Source organism: Suillus plorans, assembly GCF_016647745.1.
Source record: "Suillus plorans strain S12 chromosome Unknown HD556scaffold_65, whole genome shotgun sequence".
Lineage (NCBI taxonomy): Eukaryota > Fungi > Basidiomycota > Agaricomycetes > Boletales > Suillaceae > Suillus > Suillus plorans.
Window position 1 is genome coordinate 143,216 of NW_024537449.1, and position 22,184 is coordinate 165,399.

The 22,184-nt window shown below is 48.0% G+C and overlaps 6 protein-coding genes across 6 annotated transcripts; 5 read left to right on the forward strand and 1 right to left on the reverse strand.

The window, feature by feature from the left end:
• Nucleotides 1–99: 99 nt before the first annotated feature.
• Nucleotides 100–1,688, forward strand: HD556DRAFT_1447594 (uncharacterized protein; the record flags this gene model as incomplete). Its single annotated transcript, XM_041307302.1, has 14 exons — nt 100–165; nt 225–234; nt 286–305; nt 360–392; nt 446–542; nt 601–629; nt 681–711; nt 770–802; nt 863–939; nt 992–1,139; nt 1,192–1,302; nt 1,352–1,392; nt 1,459–1,484; nt 1,541–1,688. 14 exons carry the CDS (start codon nt 100–102, stop codon nt 1,686–1,688), a joined length of 870 nt encoding a protein of 289 aa, XP_041155929.1.
• Nucleotides 1,689–2,319: 631 nt separating this feature from the next.
• Nucleotides 2,320–4,293, forward strand: HD556DRAFT_840807 (uncharacterized protein). The gene is made up of 7 exons (XM_041311801.1): nt 2,320–2,535; nt 2,582–2,640; nt 2,691–2,836; nt 2,882–3,250; nt 3,304–3,618; nt 3,665–3,980; nt 4,040–4,293. Exons 1-7 carry the CDS (start codon nt 2,489–2,491, stop codon nt 4,096–4,098), a joined length of 1,311 nt encoding a protein of 436 aa, XP_041155930.1. The 5' UTR covers nt 2,320–2,488; the 3' UTR covers nt 4,099–4,293.
• Nucleotides 4,294–5,103: 810 nt separating this feature from the next.
• HD556DRAFT_844234 (uncharacterized protein) lies at nt 5,104–6,903 on the forward strand. The gene is made up of 11 exons (XM_041311805.1): nt 5,104–5,217; nt 5,284–5,422; nt 5,637–5,649; nt 5,703–5,796; nt 5,853–5,881; nt 5,933–5,944; nt 6,022–6,189; nt 6,248–6,395; nt 6,449–6,559; nt 6,609–6,649; nt 6,711–6,903. The coding sequence occupies exons 2-11, from the start codon at nt 5,391–5,393 to the stop codon at nt 6,765–6,767; spliced, it is 705 nt and encodes a 234-aa protein (XP_041155931.1). The 5' UTR covers nt 5,104–5,217; nt 5,284–5,390; the 3' UTR covers nt 6,768–6,903.
• A 4,264-nt stretch (nt 6,904–11,167) lies between these two features.
• HD556DRAFT_1244745 (uncharacterized protein) lies at nt 11,168–11,926 on the forward strand (the record flags this gene model as incomplete). Its single annotated transcript, XM_041298474.1, has 2 exons — nt 11,168–11,381; nt 11,433–11,926. The coding sequence occupies 2 exons, from the start codon at nt 11,168–11,170 to the stop codon at nt 11,924–11,926; spliced, it is 708 nt and encodes a 235-aa protein (XP_041155932.1).
• A 516-nt stretch (nt 11,927–12,442) lies between these two features.
• HD556DRAFT_1529824 (MFS general substrate transporter) lies at nt 12,443–14,817 on the forward strand. Its single transcript, XM_041309432.1, has 12 exons — nt 12,443–12,714; nt 12,761–12,798; nt 12,860–12,875; nt 12,927–13,063; nt 13,116–13,264; nt 13,316–13,395; nt 13,446–13,972; nt 14,022–14,045; nt 14,093–14,150; nt 14,199–14,301; nt 14,352–14,551; nt 14,616–14,817. The coding sequence occupies exons 1-12, from the start codon at nt 12,547–12,549 to the stop codon at nt 14,745–14,747; spliced, it is 1,632 nt and encodes a 543-aa protein (XP_041155933.1). The 5' UTR covers nt 12,443–12,546; the 3' UTR covers nt 14,748–14,817.
• On the reverse strand, nt 14,796–22,101 carry HD556DRAFT_844452 (peptidase family C50-domain-containing protein). The gene is made up of 20 exons (XM_041311806.1): nt 21,655–22,101; nt 20,919–21,605; nt 20,654–20,867; nt 20,353–20,603; nt 19,864–20,301; nt 19,310–19,801; nt 18,960–19,257; nt 18,787–18,903; nt 18,630–18,737; nt 18,393–18,579; nt 18,183–18,336; nt 17,508–18,124; nt 17,353–17,456; nt 17,217–17,302; nt 17,076–17,169; nt 16,780–17,025; nt 16,101–16,732; nt 15,351–16,051; nt 15,138–15,302; nt 14,796–15,082 (listed from the first exon to the last, which is right to left on the reverse strand). Exons 1-20 carry the CDS (start codon nt 22,060–22,062, stop codon nt 14,869–14,871), a joined length of 6,213 nt encoding a protein of 2,070 aa, XP_041155934.1. The 5' UTR covers nt 22,063–22,101; the 3' UTR covers nt 14,796–14,868.
• Between the last annotated feature and the right edge of the window lie 83 nt (nt 22,102–22,184).

Here is a 22,184-nt window from a genome sequence, read left to right on the forward strand (position 1 = left end):
GACGAATGTACACGGATGAGGCACAGGTTGTTAGCTCATTTACCTATCGATTTAAAGGGATGAATTTACACTTTTCCCCGGCCCTTCAGCCTTATCCTCATGACCGCTTCCGTCGTACCTCAGGATGATTTCCTTATGGCAGTATGGAGTATTCAGGTGCTGAATGTAAGTGTCTGTCTGAACCAAAGCAGCACTGATTCCAACTGAGAGACTACTCTTACTAGTATTCCGATGGTATGTCCTCTCGCACTATGAAACGGAAAATTTCTGACCAAGGCATTGCAGTCGTGGTGGCTACTCTTTTGGTGAGTTTCCCCTTGGATTTTCAGCCCACCCTCTTTCACTTAACCAGGTGAAAGGTTTATGATTCATTGTTAAGATTCCAACAAGATGTGATGCCACCGTTCTTGCTCGCAGTTATTGATCTCATCCCCCATTTTCACAGGCAGCTTTTCTCGCCCAAGCCAACATGAATGTTCCAAAACTTCTGTATATTGGAGCTCGCTATATGCCATTGTTGATGCCTATTCCTAATCTCATGTGTGAGCCTGCAGCGTATACTCATCCTCTATGATATTTTTGATCTCACTCGTGTCCTAGTTGACCTAGTCCCTCACATGAAGGATGTTGTGCGTAGGCGACCTTGACGATCATATACGTGTCTCTCACTGTTCTCATAGGACTGCCAGACTTTAGGTGATCTTGCAGCAGGTAGGGCTTCTTCATTTATAAGTGATCTAAACGTTATGCTGACAACTATTATATCTAGCCTTCAGCATGATGGTAGCATTCTGCGCAGAATGTTTGTGACCTCCATCACCAGTCTCGCTGGAGCTTTCACTAATTTCTCACCGTTTGTTAGGCATCTTCGTACTCCGAACCTGCGCTATGTGGGAGGTGAAGCGCCCTCTACGTTGGATTATGTTCATGATCGTATCTGTAGGCATCCTTTATTAAAATGCCTGCTAATTTTTACTCAGGGAACTCACAGGGTATGGCAGTTGCCGGGTTAATCATATTCAGTTTTGTCCCGAAGCAATACGTGGTTGTACCTGATATTTCGACATGCCAACCATTTCAAACTGCAAAAACACCAGGGTTATTGGCGGCGTTCCTAATGCTCCTGATGTTAGAATTTGGTATGAAGAACTTCTGTCATAGTTCCTCTGGAGTTCTGACTTCCATCGTCAGTCCTTGTTGTTTTTACCACTATAAGGGCTGCAAAGAATTACAGATCGACACCGATACCACTCCTTACACGTCTCCTCGCGCACCATATATTTTACTATGGCTGCGGATTGCGTGCGTGCATTCTACATCTATGACAGCACAATGAACTCTTTTCTTCTAGTCTTCAGCACTATCAATGTCCTGTGTTTGGCATTGTTCGAAGTCAGTTTGATCCGTTTGCTTCCCAAGCTTCACACGAACGAACTAACGTTCCACTTATATGCATAGTATGAAAATGCCGCAGTTTTCTTCAGGTGTGTGACGTTCTCCGAGTGTTCATAGTAATTGCTGACTTCATTGCAATTAACAGCCCCCAAATAATAATGCATGCAATCTTGGCAACACGTATGCATTACCAGCTCTGGGAGTCCGAGAATGTTCGAAAGAGTGATCAATCAGAGGAGCACCCTATGTCGTCGCTACGTTGGCAACCCCCAGAAGAGATTGCGACGTCTTAGTCAGGTTCATGCTACAGGTGACTTTTGCGGGACAAAGTACCTAGCACTAGTGTCGTGCGCATATACTACCTGGAGTATTATAGAGCTTCCTGCTGACCTCTCATTCGACCATCCGCGATTGATCGAAGATGTCACAAATTGCTGAATGACTGTTTTGGATTCGCTATCAGCTGCCAAGTCCGGAGCAGCGATGTCAATGTCCGTGTCCGAAATCGCTCCTCAATCAAACTGCTTGACTACAGTGCCTATCTCGTCGAAACTACATCTGGCACTGTCTTCTCGTCGTCTGCCAGCAAATCCCATTTATAATCAGCATCTGCTTGTGATCATACTCACCACCTTGTCACACTCATCGGGATTTCAGTTAATTTCGAGTACTGACAGTTGATGCCAATCGTCGATCGAATGTGGAAGGTGATAATACGGCACCACCACGTGCTGATGGGAAAGACACGCCATCACTGTAAGATTCTTCTCTCACACTGTAATGTTGCTTCTCACCGAATCAACTTTGTTTTTCCTTAATCATACTTCCAGTATCAATGCGACCACTCATAAACTCGCACTAGGTGGCCAAGTGACGAACTGGGTTTCAGGAGTCAAGCCCGGAAAGTCGGAACCATCATCCCGTGCATCCAGCATTTCGACTCGAGAGCATCCCTCGGCTACCTTTTCACACAACACTGCTTCCTCTGCAGCAACTTCGGCCCTGACTCCGATTCCTGCAGCTCAAACCAAAGACGTGCCTGACGATCCCCTTACCGGTGCCTTTGGAGACGAAATTGGTGATTCATTAGAGTATGAGGCTACTTGTGCGGGGGAGAGGCAAGACAAAGGAAAACCCAAGGTTAGTGGCAGTGATTTATTGGTGCCAGCGTTTAATTCTTGCTTAGCAGGTCGTCTCAATATTTGATGACAACTCCAACTTTGACGAGTCTAGGGCTCCGTTCATGCAGGCATCGAATCTGAAATCCTCCAAGCGCAAAGCTAACGAAATCTCAGATGAGATGTCAGAGGCTGAGCCTGTGGTGTCTGATTGGTCTATGGAAGTTGAAGGCATCGATGACTCGATCATGGGTGTTGATCAACCGTCTCAGCCTGAACCTATTGTGGCGAAGAAGAAGAAGGTTTCGCGTACAACAACTTCGGTAAGGATCATGACTCTATCACTGCTCATTCTGACACTTGTACAGATGTATGTCACCACTGCTGTTGCCGGTAGTCAGCCGCCTGCTCAAAAAAAGGCCAAGATCGAGCCTTCTGCTACACCTGTTTGCAGCATATTTGCCAAGCTCAAACGCCGACAGAATGTGCCAGACACTACGCCGGAGCACATGAAAGCACGTGACACCTATTGTACAGTTGACTTACCTGCAGCCGTGCGAACAGACCAGCGCTGGACGAAGAAATATATCCCTACCATATTGCTGTGGGCTGGAGGTTATAAAGACATCTGGGTGATCCCAGACGATGTTCTTCTCCATCACGCTCAGCTTATTTTCGACGCAGTATACAAAGATCTTAATTTTGTTCTCGTTCACAATGGTGTGGTACATTCGCTTGTAAGTCCCCTGTTATATCTAATCTTATTTATTAATACTATATCGGTCATTAGACTGCACAGCGCATCTCAGAATGGCGCAATAACTTTGGCTCAACAGCCATAGCCATTATTATGGACTTTATGACACGTAATTCTGACTGCGCTCCTGGCGATCTGGCAACGTCCCTTGTCCACGATTGGATATTCGTATATGAGAACCCTGATAGTCCATCTCCTCTCACAGCTTACCGCTCTCCCTTCATCTTACAGCTGCTTGGCAGGGCACACTTCAACGTCATCAAAGGGTATGTGAAGGTTCCCGCCTTCGACATGCATGAGCTTGTGACGAGTGGGATGCCACGGCTTCTCGCCCTCTCTACTATAGCGGTGAGTTCAAATTACAATGGCTTATTCACACTGATTTTTTTTAAAGATCGAGCATGCCCTTGTGTTGTTCAAAAACAAACATCTCAAGGTCCAGGATGTTTTGTCGCCCGCATCCCGCAGTAAAGCGGCCATCAAACTACCAAAGGTTCTCAACAAATTGACGGGGAAAGAGACCAATGATCCATTTTTATTTTCGGCGACTCTCTGGTCCAAACCAACCAAGGGGTTTATCAAGTCGATTTTGAATAAGCCTGCTGGGTATGTGGAGGCCACCATAGAAATGGCACGCAAAGTAAATGGTGCCACTGATACGCCGTCGAGCGACAATGAGGAGTGGTACGAGGATGAGCGAGCTATGATTGGTGAGCATGGACTGAATCATCCAGGCTTACTCTCACTGACAACTGGGCCCCTGCTGCAGGATATCATTACTGTGGCCATAGCCAATCAATTTGCGGTAGTCTTCATGATGCAACTTGAACACATCCGCGTCCGTTCGAAATCGCTCATCGAGTCAAATTTTCGAATCGCTTGACCATCGGCAGTGCCCGTCTCGTTGAGTAAGACTCGTGCTACTCACAAGGTTACCAAGTGTATATTGATGTAGCATTAACGTATAATCGTGTCTTGTGTCTACAGTAGGACTCTGGAATGAATGATTAATTTTAGTTGAATCACGTGCACATGGCAAAATACTAATCGGTGTCGCGTCCAAGTTGATATACAATCACTACCATATCATGGCACATCAATGAAGATATCGCGGACAACAATAATCTTTCTCACAATGACGGCGGTCCTGGAACATGCCAATTACCAACGCTCAAGTTGATATACAATCACTACTATGCCCCATGAACCCGTCGCGTCCTCCATTTGTATTTGTCACGACGGTGTAGCAAAAATGTACCAGAAACAACGAAAATCTAGTTTTCAACGTTCCTTGAAGTACATCTGCATACACACAGAAGAGAACCCGGTGTGTTTTGGCAAAGCTACTCAGGAGTTGCAGGTTCAGCAAGCCAGACTGGTAGCAGAACGGAAGCAAAATGAGGCACAGAGAACTGAAGAACTCTAATGCGAGGGCCGAGGCCCATCATGCCAAGGCAAGTGTGCTATCCGAAGGTATTCGAGAGTTGCCATGAGCAATGCCTCAGAATCAGACAGGTAATCATCATCAAGATCATCATTGTTGGCGAGCTCATTGAGGTCATCGTCATTTTCGTACAGCACAGCCGCGACTCTGAGCGGGGTTGGACTTGCCTTGCGAGATGTACTTCCTGTGTTGGTGGCACCATACTCGCATCCACGCATGTCGCATGTGACAGGTCAGGAGCTGCGTGGCGGATCTTTTAAAAATGACAAATGGGGTGAGCCGTAAACTGAGCATGCCTATTCATGTCGAGCTCAAGTTCTTTATGATGCTACTTCAAAGAATGGCGCTGTGGCGAAGAGGAACGATTACCTTTCTTCTTTTGAAAAAATCTGAATAGGAGACAGTACACTCAAATAGAAATCTATTCACCGCATCAAACCCCTGAAGCACCCCCGAGTCTGATCACTCACGTTCTCAATGCCATCACTTTCAACGGGAATTTGGTGAGAACGTCACTCTGACTACACGGCGAATGTGTACCTAGTATCACCTACACGGATGAAGTACAGGCTAGTACAGGTTGTTAGCCCATTTACCTGTCAATTTAAAAGGATGAATGGATACTTCTCCCGGCCCTTCAGCCTTATCCTCATGACTACTTCTGTCGTACCTCAGGATGATTTCATGCTGGCAGTATGGAGCATTCAGGTGATGACCGTAAGTGTCTATCTGAACCAGAGCAACACTGATTCCAACTGAGAGACTACTCTTAGTATACTGATGGCATGTCCTCTCGCACTATGAAACAGGGAATCTCTAACGAAGGCATCGCAGTCGCCGTTACTGCTCTTTTGGCGAGTTTCCCCTTGAATGTTCGGCCCTTTCACTTATCCAGGTGAAAGGCTTATGATTTATTGTCAAGATTCCAACAGGAGGTGATGACACCATTTACACTCGCAGTTATTGATCTCATCCCCCGTTTTCATAGGCAACATTTCTCGCCCAGGCCAACACGAATGTTGCAAAATTCCTGTACATCGGAGCCCGATATATACCATTGTTGTCTACTCTTAGTCTCGTCTGTGAGCCTGCGGCGCATAGTCATCCTCTGATGTTTTTAATCTCACTCGTGCCCCAGTTAAACAAGTCTTCCACATGGCGAATGTTGTGCGTTGGCGACCTTGACGATCATATACATGTCTCTCACTGTTTCTATAGGACTGCCAGCGTGTAGGTGACCTTGCAGCAGGCAGGGCTTCTTCAGTTATGACTGACCTCAATGCTGTGCTGACAACTATTATATCTAGCCCTCAGCATTGTGGAAGCATTCTGTGCAGAATGTTTGTGACCTCCGTAACCAGTTTCATTTGAACTTTCATTGGGCTCACCGTATGTTAGGCATCTTCGGACTCCGAACCTGCGCTATGTGGGAGGTGAAGTGGCCTCTACGCTGGGTTATGTTCATGATCATAGCTGTATGCGTCCTTTCTCAAATTGCATACTAAGTTTTACTCAGGGAGCTTGCGGCAACAGGGTATGGCAGTTGCTGGGCTAATCATATTCTGCTTTGTCCCGAAGCAGTATGTGTTTGTACCTGACGTTTCGGCATGTCAAGTATCTCAATTTGCAAAAATGCAACGGTTATTGGCGGCGTTACTAGCGCTCCTGATGTTAGAATTTGGTATGAAGAACTTCTGCCATAGTTTCCTTTGGAGTTCTGACTTTCATCATCAGTCCTTGTTATTATTGCCACTATAAAGGCTGCCAAGATTTACAGATCGACGCCAAGACCACTCCTTACACTTCTCCTCACACACCATATGTTCTACTATGGTTGCGGATTTCGTGCGTGTATTCTACATCTATGACAGCGCAATGAACTCTTTCCTTCTAGTCTTGAGCATTATCAATGTTCTGTGTGTGACGCTGTTCGAAGTCAGTTTGATCTGTTTGCCACCAGACTTGACACGAACTAACATTCCGCTTATATGCATAGTACGAATACGCCGCAATTTTTCTCAGGTGCGTGACGTTTTCCGAGTGTTCGTCGTAAATGCTGACTAGATTGCAATCAACAGCCCCCAAATAGTGATGCATGCAATCTTGGCAACACGTATGCACTACCAGCTATGGGAGTCCAAGAACATTCCAAAGAGTTATCGGTCAGACCAGTACCCTACGTCGCCGCTATTCTGGCAAGCCCCAGAAGAGATTGCGACGTCGTAGTCAGGTTCATGCTACAGGTGACTTTCGCGGGACAGCAATCTACAAGTACTTAGCACTAGTGTCGTCGTATGATCGAGTCTCCTGGTGGAATTGATCAGAATGACAGCTGCCAAGTCCGGAGCAGCGATGTTAACATACGTGTGCGTTCGAAATATTATCGCTCATGAGTCAAATTTTTTCAAACCGCTTGACCATCTGCAGTGCCCGTCTTGTTGAGTAAGACTCATGCTACTCACAAGGTTACCAAGTCTATATTGATGTAGCAAGAACGTACAAACGTATCTTGTGTCTACAGTAGGACTCTGAAATGAATGAATGAGTGAATATTGTCCTGGCATGATAAATCACGTGCACATTGCGTTCAATTTCAAAATACTAATCCGAGTCGGTGTCGGTCCTCGGACGTACAATCACTAGCTACCGCACCATGGCATATATCAATGAAAGTATCGTGGACAACGACGACGATCCTGGAGCATACACATCCCCATGTGAACCATTTGCTGGTAAATGGAACGGCTCGACTCTGTCTCGAATAGCTTGAGGTGGTGGGCAACACGACCCCATCTTGCAAGAAACTCCTGGGTCAGGACTGCGTACAGTCCGAAGAACTCCTCCTTCAATCTCCTGAAGCCTACCCCTTCCCCTTTGGAGAGTATGGTATGAAGACAAGAGGCTCGATGAAGTACGAGAAGACCTTATCTGGTGGTCCTTTACGGTCTCATAATGCCTGGGTACGTTGATTGCCAATCGGTACCACACGCGTTACAATCACCTTGGATCGTAGCACCAAAACCTGGCGGAGGCAAATTGTCTTTGCTTGGACAAGGTATACGACCAGAAGTCGCCAGGCTCAGTCGCAATATGGTTTGGAGAGCGGTATAAAGGATCCAGGCTCGACTCGGATGATGTGTACAAGCGTCTTGGTTTCGTCAGATTCTGTCTGAAACTAGAGCATGACAAATGCCTATGGGTGAGTCGGAAGTCCCCCAGTTGCGCCTGACATTCGGTGTTTACTTTTCCCAATATCACAGGTTCAAAGACCTAGTTGAGAGGTATTGGATATATCTCCAGACTCACCGATGGCCATAACACCCCAGAGCACCTGCACATGTGGAAAATCCCACAGGGCAACTTCTTAGAAGATGGGATGATGGCCGCGGCGCTGTGGAGCGGGATGATGATTACGAGCAGGATGATTCTGTAGTTGATGATGACGATGACGACAACGGTGATGATGACAATGATGATGATGACGACGAGAAGGAAATCTACCAAGAGGATGATAGTGATTTTGAAACAGACAACACCACCTTCGATTTCGCAGTAGATGACGACAGTCACAGGCACGACGAAGACCATACTAACTCTGGGTCCACAGAAAGCAGTGATGCAGATGGATCTGTTGCACAGGCAGAAACGCTCTTACCCTTTCACGAGAGTCCAAATATTTCTCAAACCTCCGGCTCAGATTCAGATGACGATATACCTCTGGATGAATTGCGCAGCAAGACTATAATAAAGCGCTGGAAGAACAAACGTCACGCGTCCTTGGACAACCATCGAAAAATTTGCTCTTCGAGCTCGGGCGAGGAAACTGACACTGCTGACCAGCCCCCGCCAAAACGCCTCAGACGCAGGTCCGAACATGAAGGTGCTAATAATATTCGAGTTTCTGAGTGTTTTGAATACTGACGACAGGACTCCACGTAGTTCGTTAACCTGCCGAGACCGATGAACCTGAGACCTGCCATCGTCACCAACTCTCTCAATCTCTCAGTACTTTGTCGTTGTCTCAGGAATACGCTGGAGGCCCAGACAATGATGAACTCCCGCACGCACCTCGCAAGTCTCTGCGACTTCAAAGGACGTCTGTGCGACGCAAGTCCGGAAACGGCAACTCGGATATGCACGATTATGATACTCATATGAATCCACCCTCGCGCCTGGGAAGACGTCATCGTGCACTTATTCAGTCAGATGTTGAGGAGTGACGATTTCAGTGATAGGCTCGGTGCCTATGCATTTTCACAACAAGTACTTCTGTGGTGAGCCTAAATTAATCTGGAAGCAATTTGAAAACCATGGACCGTACCCTACCGTACCTTTCATCCTGATCTAATCGGTGATCATCATCATGCAAATGCTCCTGATCGCTATCGGTTTCAAAATACAGCTTCGATCAAACCGTCATCTAGATCTGAGCATCTAGATGTCGAGTATCTAGATATCGATGGCCTACCCGATTGCGTATTCCTCAAGCGAGTCTACCCGGAGACTGCCACGTCTGGTACATTCATTCCGACCGAATGCACATCATGGCGACATGTAGGCCGAGGAGACAAAGTGAGCTGCGCTGTGATTATCTGATGGTGCAATCTCAATCTAACGACGAATGCCAGAGTGGATGGCGTTCGGCATGAAGAGACGATGTACGCTTTGGAGAAGTGTGCAACTTACGACCTGCATTGACATTTCAGGGACCCCCGGTTCAAGACAACATCAACCAAAGATGCACAATTCCAGGGTCACTTTGGTTGTCAACCCAGTTCGGATTACAAGGTTGGGAGCACGATCAGAAACAGAACAAAGGATGTTCTGTCCTAGCGATGCCTGAGCCGAAAGTGAAGATGAAAGGGGAATAAGTACATGTCCGGTTGGCAACCATTAGCTGACCTACTTGTCATTAGGAACTGAGGGGCTGACTCGGGTCGCAGACACTGGTTTGTGGAAGAAAATCTGACTCAAGATACGAAAAAAGGGAAATATGTGTCGAAGTCGCGGGTATCACAGGGTGACGAACTGGGTGTTCACGCGTTCACGAGGTGCCTGACAAAGGAACGTAGTTTGCTCTCGCGCTAGGAGTATTAATGTATGATTTAATAATATCGAGGCTAATCATACGTGCGGGGAATATATATTTATATTATCGACCGGGGGATACGCATCTTACGTTATGGATGCGATGTTGTGTGCGGGGCCCGTCCGGCGGTCAGACTTTTGATGAAAGGAGGCCTACTGCCTATCAGTCCATGATAACTTTGGACATCACGAATGCTGCGGAAGGATGGACTTTTCGGCCGTCTTATTCACAATGCATGTAGTCAGCTGTCCATGTCAACGACGATCCGAGTCGGAGGTCGTTGTCCAGACCTGACAATAAGAGGATGTCGAGCGATGTAGGTTTGATCAACAGCCTCGAGCTTGGCCCATGCCTGTCAAAAGTCACCAAACTGATGTTCACCACTGGCTATTAGATAGTGAACGATGATGCTCATCTTAGACTGGTTCAAATCAAGATATGCATTGTAGGTCCCACTGTCGCGGAGTGTCCAATCTTTTCATCCCCGGTATTGTCGCCGTTATATGAGTCCAAGTCATCGCCCTAGTGATGGTAGGGCCACACTCACTATACCATGTTCCGGGAGCAGATGCGATGTTCCGATGATTCAAACTCCGTGCAGCTCGGGCAGTTGCGGCTATCAAATACCCCTGACTTGACTCGATACATACAAATCACGGGATCCCATGTACTACGCCACATTTTCCCTGTTAGCTGACTCAATTTGCTTGTGGGAAGCGCATCTCCCTAGATATAAACTCGACACACATCCATGCAATAAGGCCTCCCCATCTTCCGCCGCCAGCGTTTGCATTGCATTGGTTTCCAAGTATATCTCCCAAGTGAGTCACTCGGGCCGTAATACAAGGCAGTACAAGATTCTACAGCAGTTTCCGTTCACGTACATCCATCATTGCAGTGCACACTGCTTCACCTTTATCAAGTCATCAAGAGGTCCATTTATCCCCTGTTCACATTGTCCTTGCATACTCTAAACACCAGCAACCAGCATGTATAATGATATGCCACCCCTGGTTGACGCAGACACCAATATGGGGCCGCAGCAAAATATATTCCCTCCAGCAGGCGCGACATCTACTATGGCAGGTCATCCACCCCCACAATACCCATTCGCTGGCCAGGGGTGGAATGCACCTATGCATCAGCCATATCCTCCGTTCCAAGCAGCAACCCAAGATGACTGGGCGAGGTGGACTCAATACTGGCAAGCTCAGGGTGCGCCACCAGCGCCACCTATGCCAAGTCCTTATGTACCACACCTGCCCATGAATCCTCAGACCGCTCAACATGACCACTTCCGCAAGCGAAGTAATAGCGCTCCCCCAGCTGGTTTTTACAACATACAGCAACAAGCCGCGCCGTGGATGTGGAGTGCCAGACCTCCCATTCAAGCATTCCCAAGCCCAAGTTCATACCCCCCCGCATCCGCAGTCTCCGAGACACAATCACTATGTACGGCATATGTGCCTCCATATTGGCCAGGAGAGCGTCCAAAAAGCTGGAGATATGGCTTCAAATTCAAGTCGGGTATTTCATCCCTGCTATTCCGAAGAAAGTCTGTTTCAAGACCACCCGATCGTAAGTTATGCTTGAATTATCCACCTTACGAGCGATGCTGATTAGCAGTAGCATCCACCGATAGCGCCCGCCTCAAACTTGATTCAATCCTGCGAGACGACAAAGATGTAATCCTCGATCTCCGTTACAGCCAACATTCCATTATCATTCGAGAGCTGAGGCGCCCAGTAGTCGCAAACGACTTGATGCGACCCTGCACAAACCCACCGACATTGTTCATGCGTATCTATCACTCGCGCTTACCGTGGTACATCGACGTCGTGCCGTCAGGTAATGGCTCCTACGTCACGCTGGGAGATGTGTTCATGCATATATGTCAATCCCTCGCTCGACCAATATGCTACGATGATTACTACAACGATGAGCTAGATGCCGATGACAGGGAGGAGCTTAAGCAGGCGTGGCAGGAGCGTTGTAACAGCAAGAAAGAACGTATGGAAGGGGTGAAGCAGGTTGATTTTTTGCGAGAAAAGTACATGTTTCTGGGGTTGACTCGCGGAAAAAACGGCATGTGGCAGCTGAGTACCGGAAAAGGGTGTTCATAGAGCATATGGAGTGAGGAGATCCCGTGGTTCTGGCAAGCCGCAATTCCACCACCTCATCGTTGGCGATATTATGCTTCCTTATTTCTTCTTGCATTGTGCTATTTTCACAGTCCGCCAAGCGGAGTCTAGAATACTTATACCCCTACAACTGTTCGCGTACTGCGTGCGTGCCCCTTACCATACACATCGGAGACATAGTGTATCGAGTCAAAACATAGCTGTCAAGACGGATATCTGATTACTTGATGTGACGAGATGACATGACAAGTACACTTGTCACCTTGTTACATCATGATAGTAGATTCTAAGCTCGTGAGTTGTAACTAGCCTGGCTCTAAACGAGTATGTAGATTCCCCATGCGTATCGGCGCGCCTTCGTTGTTCATGCACATGTACGCAGGCCTCTCGCACGTTGCATATATGATGCAGTCATGTCGTCTTTTGGCACAAAGATCATTTGGGGCCCGGAGTACGCAACTGTTTCCACTTATTGGGTTGCCGATTTATATATGACATGAGATCCATCATGATGATGGATCTCATGTCATATATAAATCGAGGAATTACCATCCATAGAGACTTCAGCTGGGCGCCCGTCCGTCTCTTACTTCCCCTTCGCGATGTCGGTCGAGCAGGCTGAAATGCACAACGACAAGAAAAGCGAGAGTTTCTGTGTGCAGGCTGAAACTCGGGACATATTCACCGATGATTCGTTGGACCCTGTGTATCAGGCCAAAGCTAGGATTCTTAATGATGCGTTGCAGGAGATTGGAATGGGAAAGTATCAGGTGAGTGACTCGTAGTCGACCCGTTCGTTTGTTGATATGGGAGAAGTGGTACTTGTTCGTGGTAGCTGGATTTGGCTGGCTGTCGTGAGTTAGCAAATGAACTTGAGTATGGCCGTTGATGCACCTACTGAACTTCTTCGTATAGCGATAACCTTTGGCCGGTATGTGCGTTCTTTGTGTCTTGGGCACTCATTTATTTACTATTCTCATAGATTGTCACTGGTTTGATATTGACGCCAGTAGTGAACGAGTTTAACGTACTAGGTCCATGGCTAAAACTCGCTCAAAATATCGGCTTGCTAGTGGGAGCTGCGTCTTGGAGCATTGCTTCAGATGTTTGGGGTCGGAGGTATGATCTACTTTCACAATCTTTTCGTGCTGTCTCGACGGGTGACTCGTAGGTGGGCCTTCAACATCACTCTGGGTATGGCTGGTCTCTTCGCCATCGCTGCTGGGGGATCTATGAACTACCTTGCGCTCTGTTCCCTGACCGCGGTGTGGTCAGTAGGCGTAGGTGGCAATTTGCCTGTCGACTCCGCTGTCTTCTTAGGTAAAGAACAGGGTTTGCATTCAGTCCCAATGATATTAATGCGTCTTGTAGAATTTGTCCCCGCTTCTCACCAATATCTGTTGACGGTACTCTCCGTTTGGTGGGCCTTTGGACAACTGTTGGGTAGTCTGGTCGGAAATTGACCTGGTTACTGCTTTCGGTGCATACTAACTTGCTTCAGGTTGCATGGCCCCTCATTTCCGACTACTCTTGTCCCACCACTGTCCCCCCTTCTCCTTGTCCAAGATCCTCGAACGAAGGATGGCGGTATTTCCTGTTCGCTATGGGTGGGCTCATGATGTTCCTCTGGGTAATCCGCTTTTTCTTTTTCGACCTATACGAGAGTCCAAAATACCTCATGGGACGAGGTCGAGATGAACAAGCAGTTGAGGTCGTCCACAAAGTCGCAGCATACAATGGAAAAACGAGCAACCTCACCCTCGAAGACCTCCAGAGGGCTGGAAAACTGGCTAACACTACGATCGACGATGGCGTTCGTATGGACACATCTGCTTTGGCTGCCGTGCAGAGGAAGATGGGAATGTTTAGCAATAACCATGTTAGATCGTTATTTGCCACTCGAAAGATGGCTTGGTCGACTACTATTTTGATTATTATTTGGGGTAATTCCGCATCACGAGCCAATTGCTTGAGTATTGACCAATGTCTTCGTGTTCCTTCAGCTTTCATCGGTCTCGCGTTTCCGCTGTAGGTTTGTTCGATGTTTTTGTGCCCTTCCTCACTCAGACTTGCTCAGGTATAACAGCTTTGTAACATACTTGTGAGTGGTTCAAAAACATGACTTGTTCCCCACCAACTCTTTACTAGCTTGGCCACCCGAGGGGCAAATTTCGGCGACGGTTCCACATATATCACATATCGCAACGTACGCTGGTTTACTGTCTGCCATTCACTGGACTCATATTCTACCTAGCAAGTTATACTCAGCGTGATAGGCGTTCCTGGAGCACTGATGGCAGGTTACTTCGTCGAGCTTCCGTATCTCGGTAGGCGAGGCACCTTGGCGATATTCACCGGTAAGACTTAGCATAAATTGTACGCTTCAGCTGATTCAATCCATCTCAAGTATTGACAGGCGTATTCATACTGGCATCCACCACCGCACGCACCTCCAATGCGCTTCTTGGCTGGAATTGTGGTTATAGCTACACGAGCAACGTCATGTATGGCGTCTTATATGCCCTTTCACCCGAATTGTTTCCTACCAAAGATCGTGGAACTGGTAACGCGATCGTGGCCACTGCAAATAGGATATTTGGCATCATGGTAGGTTCATTTGTCGTTCACGGTACCTTGTGTGCGTCTTGTTACTATCTAATCTACCGCACAGGCCCCGATCATTGCTCTGTACGCGAACCTCACGACATCTGTGCCAATCTGGATTTCGGGAGCTATCTTCATCGTTACTGGTTTTATTGCTCTCTTGCTACCATTTGAACCCCGTGGTCACGCATCTTTGTAACTAGTCAGTCATACACACCGGGGCGAACGGCTTCATGTCTAGCTTGATATTGCACCCTCGTCATTAACCTTGTAAAAATATGTAAATGAAGCATGGAGTGCATAAGTGCGTCGTCATATTATTATAGGTAGAACGGAATCCCATATACGACTGGTGCTGCCCCAGTGAGATACTTGAGTTTGCATACCTCTCGGGCTTGTGCAATTGCGTTAACTGCTGACATACCCTGCTCTCCTCCACGAGTCGGAGTCAATCTCAGGGAGTCAAAAACCGCTTGTGAGAACTTGTCGATATCGCGGTCAGTTACATCCCAAAGATTCGCCACCAGTAAAGGGCTGCGCACGATGGATGTTAAGCAGGGAGCGTAGACAAAATGAACTTATGACGTACCATCCAGCAAGCATGTAATTAAACGGGGTGCCTACTCTGTCAAAATCACCCATCTCCTTCAACAACCCGCTGGAGCACCCCCACAACATCGTCGCTGCACAGCGCGGCAAATGACGGATTTTGTGTGATCGTACGTACTGTTCTCCTCCACCGTGCCCGAAATACCTGAAAATCATCAAGATCCGATGCAGCAATTAGTCAAGAGTCACTCACACTACTAGATCTTTCCGCGCGAGGGCATCTAAGAATTGCTGTTCGCTTGGCGGCCGTCCAATGACTCCCTCCCAGCCTACACTCCGCATTTGCTCAAGCCATGGTTTGAATCGCCCCTCAGTTCCTTTCAAGTCTCCGCTAGGGTTAAGCACGAAGAACGTCTTGCGTGCATCCACAGATGTCCGATCAACAACACCCCCCGATCGGTTCTCAGCAGATGCAAGTCGGACCCGATCGAGCAAGAACGAAACGCTCGGGATGCGGCTCACGCTCTGGCCCCTCAAGACCGGAATCGATTCCCAAGGAACGCCCTGTACATTGTGGTCCAGGACGAGGAACATGTGGGGGTCGTCTACCGGAGTTGATTCCACCTTCCCTCGTTTGTTCTTGAAGGCGGCATGCTCCTCCAACGCACAGCGAAGATCCACTATCACCTGATCTACATCTATATCTGCGATAGCGACTGGGATGCCATGAAATGTGTACAGGTCAAGGATGAAGAATAGTAAGTCTTCAAGTTCTTCTTCACGACATTTCGGACTCAGGGATGAGAAGCAATCGAGGAGCACATCAGACAGGCGAGGATGTTGCTTCTGTTTCTTGTCTGGGGGAGGAAGAATGCGCTTGAACACCTTCTCAAAACGGACACGGAGATCAGTGATGAGCTCGGCTGATATAGGTAGGACAGGACTGAGAATGGTCTACGAACATTGTTCAGTCGATGTGTATTTGAAAAAAGAGAATACTCACTTTGAATGCACCCAACCAGCAAAATTCGATGTTCTCTAGCAACGCTTGCATCCTTTTATCCAGAACATTACGCTCCGCCCACCAAGCAGCTCTTGCTTGCGGATCATCATTTCGTACGTTGACTGCGTTGCGTGTCCCTTGGTTGCTTAAGCGGATTATCTCAGCGAGCTCCTTTACCGCATCGTCAAACGTGAGGTGTTCGTCTACGTCCGATTCGCGGCGGCCTTTGAGAGGCACACAGAACATCAACGGCTCAGAAGAAATATTCTGCCGAGAGATAAAGAGGGTACTCTTGTCAGGTGTGAGGCTGACATGGACGACTGTCCAATGAGGCGGGAACTGTGACATGGCCGTATTCGATAGCAAGGAAGTGTCTAAAGATTGCTCTGCATACGTCTTGCGGATGGAATCCCAGTACGCCTTCATGCTTGCACTCGAGGAGTCGTCATCGTCAGATGCTTCCTCAGTGCTAGAGGTTCTCAACCGCCGAAGATTAGATGGTCTTTTCCGAGACAGTAGGGAACCGTTGGGCGTCATAAGGGGCCATTCAAGATCGTCGAATTGCACGCTGGGGAATTTATACTTGATAGCCTCTAGCATTTCACGGCGTAAAGTAATTGCAGATGACGCATCTAGTCTAGCGTCAAAATAGGCTCGATCAGGTAGTTTGTAATCTTACCAAGAAGATGCGCAGCAATAATGGGTCCATCCTTTTCCCCTTTTCCAAGGGATGTTTGAAGTGCTTTGATGAGTGCAAGGTTTATAGTCGCTTCGCGGACGTGGGGGACGTTCCCCCGATCCGCAGTAAGTGCAAGGTCGGCCCAAAAGAGTTTCTCTGCTTGGTCCAGAGTACTCAAGATATCTTGAGTCGAAGGTGTAGGCGATACCGCTCGGTCGCTTGTCATGCCCATCGGTAGTGCGATCGCTGTACACAAATAATGAGTTCTTGATGGTTGGTATGCACACTATACCTACTAGATTCAGCCAAAGAGCTCAGGAACATATCCGAACGGAATTGGTCGTAGACGCTATGCAAGGTAAGTTTCCCCATAAGTGCATGCTCTTCTCCCTGTGAACGGTTCAGCTATAAATCTGACATCTATAACAAAGTCTCACCTTTGTATCTTGGGAAGCGGGCAAAGCCATAAGACGCTCTATCAGATCCTTGATCGTAGCATCTCCATCATCGCGCAGTAACCAGACTGCAGTTTACCAGTTAGTAAGTTTAAGGTTTAAAAACGACGCTCCTTACTATGGTGGCGGAGAATATCAGACAACAATGTAGGGACTATTGCTCCCTGTCCGGCGGCAGCTAAGGTAACTTGTGGTGAAAGCGTTACGCTGGATTTACGGCGACTAGAAAGTTTGATTAGAGGAAGTGCATTGAACGCTGGCCAAGACTCTCACCTGCCGTCAAAGGACGCCAACATTCCCTCGAGTTCGCCAAGCATCGCACATGCCTCCTCATAGAGGTCTCTTGCGTCCTGGGTTTGCTCATTCAAGCGATTCCAATCTCCATTCAGCCGCTTCATATCAGCTCCATCCACACCCGGCAGATCCTGTAGCAACTCCGCAGCCTTGACCAAGCAGTCCTTTCCTGCATCTAGCTGCCTCTGGTATAACTGGATCTCACCCATGCGCATCAGTGCACGAGCAACCATGGTCGGGGCATTAATGGACTCGGCGAGGTCCTGTGTTTGCTTAGCAAAATACTCGGCTTCGCGGGAAGAACCACGAGTAAAGTAGGCGTGAGTGAGAGTCAACAGGGTTGAAAGCAGTCCTTCAACCATTCGCCACTCTATCCCGTCCATGAGACGTTTCTGACTAGATAATCTTGAGTGGTCATTGGACCGAGTATCGCTGGCGGGTGACGATTCTGGAGGGGTAGCCTCGAATGGATTTGACTCATCGGTTGCCTTGGTGGGTTTGGAGGAAGGCTGGCTTAATCGAGAAAGCGTGTCCACGGCACGATTCCACAGTCGCAATGATTGCAACATGTACTCTAAAGCACCGCCTGCGTTGTTCTGATGGAATCGAATGAGAAAACGAAAACAACATGTGATGAACAACCGAACTACAGACCCTAGAGTATTGGATAGCTGCGGAGACTCTGCAAGCCATCGCCGCACGCTCGAGTCGTCCAACACGCAGCCTTATCCGTTCAGCGGTCGGTAGAGCTTTGTCTTCGGGCGGAGAAGCTTCAGACAAACCCATGGCTTGACAGTAGAAGGAAGCACTAGAGAACAAAATGTCGAGTCACAATAGAAGACCCTTAGCGTGAAGTAATCTCACCTTTCAAGAATGTTGTTTCCAAGAGCCAAAATTTCCGCATATCTTAGCAAATAACTGATACGTACTTCGTCGGAAATATCATTCGATTTCAGCACCGCTGAACTTCGCGCAAAAATGGAATTAGCACGCTTCGTTTTGCCCAACTTAACATACTCCGACGCGAGATCAACGCATATAATGATGTATACTGTTCAGAAAATTGAGAATAGCAACTTCTAGAAGACATGATACACTCACGATCAGTGGATACAACGGATTGGCGCTCGCAGATGCGCTTCAGAGCCTCCAGAAGCTTGATCTTCAGTAAGGCTAGACCCAGAAGTCCAAGCAAATGGATGTTCATTTCTGTTTGATCGGTCAACAGCGCTCAGTAAAGGATCCTAACCAAGCTTACGAAGTTGACCGACGATTATCTCCAGGTCGAACACAATCACCGCCTTCTGAGCACCAATCATGGCACCAGTCTCCTTTGGAGGCGTGCTTTGAATAACATTTGACACATTCTCGAAAGCTACTCGTGGAACTTTGTTAGGTAATATAACTGGTAAGTGATTCTGAACAACAAACCTTTACGCGGACGTGGTGTGACAAGATTCCGCGCTCTTGTCTTGTTTGTTGTACGTACGCTCGCAGCTCTTGTCGGCTTCTTCGCATGAGTAGGTGATCGCGTCATCTTGGGATCCGTGTCAATTGAAGAGTTAGGAATGAGACCGCGTAAGATGTTGCACGCCTCCTCTACATGGTATGACACGGTCGAAGTCATTGGTGATCCTGCGCTACGATACGCGAAGAGGCTCAACCAAAGATGAACCGCTACGGTGTACTGTGAGCGGAATACCACAAAGGCGGAGTCGTGCCCAAGGTCCTGGAATGGAAAATTTATAACATACAGTTGCAGAACCGAGGCAAAGAAATACCTCAACAGTGAGCAGGTTTAAGACTTCTTCACCCAGGTGCTCCGCGGTCCAGGAAGTTTCTCCACCGTTGGCATTCCCGTCCTTCCACAAGAGCTCCATGCATTTCAAGAGGACTCTAGCCCTGCGCAGTGGAAGAACGGTAGCCTTGTACACCAATAGAACATCTTGCAACAGTCCGCGCACAATAGTCTGCACACTATCCTTCCGAAGGCAAGGTTCGAGAGTTGAAATCTGACGCTCGAGCAGCAGGCCTAGGACCTCGTCACTAATGACACCCGGTTTCAGTGCAGTATGGAGGCTGACTTCACTTGCAGGGAGAAAAAGTTCGCACGTCACTGTGTACGTCAGTCTGTCAACTATCCCACCAAGCTGCTTTGTGCTTGCATTCGCGCTGAAAGCATTCGTCGACGCTGCTGACCTGGCCAGGTGCTCCAGGCCGGATGAGCCATACGGAAAGGCTTTTACGCTCTCCACAAACGCGTCACACGCAAGCTGATAGTACCCAGGAATATTAGCGTTCTACACCAGATAAGTAAGCAATGCAAAATGATCACCTTCCGGTCCCCAATCTTAGAATAGCACACCGCAAGAAGCTCCCACCTGCGATACATCTGTTCTTCGAGTTGTTTCCACCCTTCGGCCCGTTCACCATCTTCTGCGTCGTCCTGTATAAGACTCGCTCGCATGTGAAGTGCCCGTGCCCCGAGTGAACATCCTTCCTTCAGAAAACGCACTGCGCCCCCGTACTTGGAGCTTTGATACAGCGTGCCAGCCAGATTGTGATATGCCCCAGAGATGCAGCGGACGTAGTTGGCACGCGCGGAAGCCGGGATGGCATTCACATGGTCGGGGGTAGAGTCTAGAAGGATTATGGTACGATTGAGGAGGTCGAGAGTGGGCGTATAAGTGTCAGGATCATTGCATTTAAGCCGTATGCGCGCGAGGGAAAATAGTGAATCGAAGGATGTGGTCAAGATGTCTTTACTTGGGTTCTGTGACGACACTTGTCAATTCATCCGTACATGGGTTAGATAGAAGCTTACCTGCTTGAAGGCATCTTCCAAGGCGGTGGAAATTACCATTAGTAGGGAAATTATTACATGATTTTGGACCTTCGCCTCTCCATCAAGGACCTTGATGCAAGCTCGTCTGAGTCTCTCTAGGGTACGTTGGAGCTTTCCCTGCACACGCTGCAGCTCGTCATTCGGTTCTGCTGAAAGGCATAAAAGGCCACCAAAACTAGGGAGAACTTTGGTCGCTTCGTGAACACGTCTGGAGAGGTCATCTGTTTCGTCTGCAAATATATTCGTCAGACATTATAAATATACCAGAATAAACACTGACCGGAGTTTGTATCTAAGCATGCAGTGACTTTAGTTAATATTGCCAAAGCTTTTGCACACTCGAGAACAGCAGTGTCTTTGTTTTTCGGCAACGGAGCAGAGATGTCGAGTTGATTGAGATTGTTCGCTAGGCTATCGACCTCAGCTAACGAGCAAGACGAAGACGCCGGACCCATCAGATCTGTTATGCGATCAAGGGTGCACAAGTCGTTGCTCTGTTCAGCAGGTCAGCACATGTTATATCCATATTTTAATAACTGACGCACCCGCTTTGCCAAACTTGTCCATGTCTCACAGAGCAGGATAAATGACTTTCCCTCCATAAACGATGGTTTGGACTGTGCGATCAGTACGACCTCACCAAGGCACTCTGACACGAGCGTTGCAACGGAAAGTTCGTGCGCTTCTGATACGGGAAAAGAAGATCTGACATACGCCGTGCATGACTTCTGTATTTGATCCCAGAATGTGTTCGGCTGAACGGTTCCAGGACTCGTGGATAGAAGGCACTTGAGTGCATACATGCGGATGAGGAAGGTCGAACGCGAGTTTGCAGACATTGAGGAGCATGATTTTGTCAGCACAGTGTATGCCCGTATGAGCGTAGTGTCTATGTGCTTGCGGGGTAAAGATACACAATAAGGTATCCATGTCAAGAGCGTGCCGGATTCTACCAGAGCTGTGGAGAACAAGTCCGGAATAGTAGTAGTCGATGACGAGGAGGACGTTGCAATATGTGTAAAGGAAATGATTGCGTGTATTAGATACGTTGAGATAAGCGTGAGAAGCGCGACGTCTGCTTGGGGCGGTATCGTTGGCAGCGGGAGGGAAAGCAGGCGAACTGGAAACTTTGAAGTAGTGACAGAGTGGGCTGATACTTCGGAGTCAGGCGCCCTAAGCAAAGCGAGTAGACGAGCATGCATGCCACCAAGGAAAGGAAGGGTAGTATTGTGCTACTTCACGTTTGAGTTGAACTCGCAGGAGAATTCATTTACCACGCACCATCTCCAGAACAAGCAGTTTGCTCATCATGCTGGATGCGGCGCGCTCTACGTCAAGGTCATCCGGACATAGAACACGAAGGCACGACAAAGCTTCATTTGCACGAGAGATAGCAGCTGACACCTTGCTGAGTGCGCTCGACTTCGTTCTCCCCTCTTCCAAATTTGCCTTCCAACCGGATTTTGCCATTAATGACATTGTCTGCAAAGATGCGTTTACATCAAGCATTGCAGAAATCTTTCGTTGTTCCGGAGACTCGTCTTTCGCCTTCTGCTTTCCTTTCGCTTTGGAGGTTGTTCGCTCGTCCCCTGGCTTTTCAACAAGTTCATCGGAAGATGGGACAGCAGTCTTAGGCTTCAAGCTTCTTGAGGCTGCCGTTGCTTTGCGCGAGGAAGCCATTAGAGGCATAACGTTGAGCAATGATGAGCCGCAGCGCGTATAATCGAGTGCAACAAAGATGTTTCAAATTTCTGAGTAGGTCGCGTCATGCACGTGACCGACGCGTGATTTTTGACACGCACGATCATCAC

Excerpts from the sequence above, each read along its gene's own strand:
- HD556DRAFT_840807 (XM_041311801.1), top strand. The coding sequence starts at position 2,489 with ATGAGGCTACTTGTGCGGGGGAGAGGCAAGACAAAGGAAAACCCAAG. Across the intron at positions 2,641-2,690 it reads GAGTCTAGGGCTCCGTTCAT|ATGAGATGTCAGAGGCTGAG; the intron begins GCAGGCATCGAA and ends ACGAAATCTCAG. Across the intron at positions 2,837-2,881 it reads TTTCGCGTACAACAACTTCG|ATGTATGTCACCACTGCTGT; the intron begins GTAAGGATCATG and ends ACACTTGTACAG.
- HD556DRAFT_844234 (XM_041311805.1), top strand. The coding sequence starts at position 5,391 with ATGATTTCATGCTGGCAGTATGGAGCATTCAG. Across the intron at positions 5,797-5,852 it reads GTCTACTCTTAGTCTCGTCT|TTAAACAAGTCTTCCACATG; the intron begins GTGAGCCTGCGG and ends CTCGTGCCCCAG. Across the intron at positions 6,650-6,710 it reads TGTGTGTGACGCTGTTCGAA|TACGAATACGCCGCAATTTT; the intron begins GTCAGTTTGATC and ends TTATATGCATAG.
- HD556DRAFT_1529824 (XM_041309432.1), top strand. The coding sequence starts at position 12,547 with ATGTCGGTCGAGCAGGCTGAAATGCACAACGACAAGAAAAGCGAGAGT. Across the intron at positions 13,064-13,115 it reads TCAGATGTTTGGGGTCGGAG|GTGGGCCTTCAACATCACTC; the intron begins GTATGATCTACT and ends GGTGACTCGTAG. Across the intron at positions 13,396-13,445 it reads GACAACTGTTGGGTAGTCTG|GTTGCATGGCCCCTCATTTC; the intron begins GTCGGAAATTGA and ends AACTTGCTTCAG.
- HD556DRAFT_844452 (XM_041311806.1), bottom strand. The coding sequence starts at position 22,062 with ATGCCTCTAATGGCTTCCTCGCGCAAAGCAACGGCAGCCTCAAGAAGC. Across the intron at positions 18,125-18,182 it reads CAGCTATCCAATACTCTAGG|AACAACGCAGGCGGTGCTTT; the intron begins GTCTGTAGTTCG and ends CGATTCCATCAG. Across the intron at positions 17,303-17,352 it reads TGATATTCTCCGCCACCATA|TCTGGTTACTGCGCGATGAT; the intron begins GTAAGGAGCGTC and ends GGTAAACTGCAG.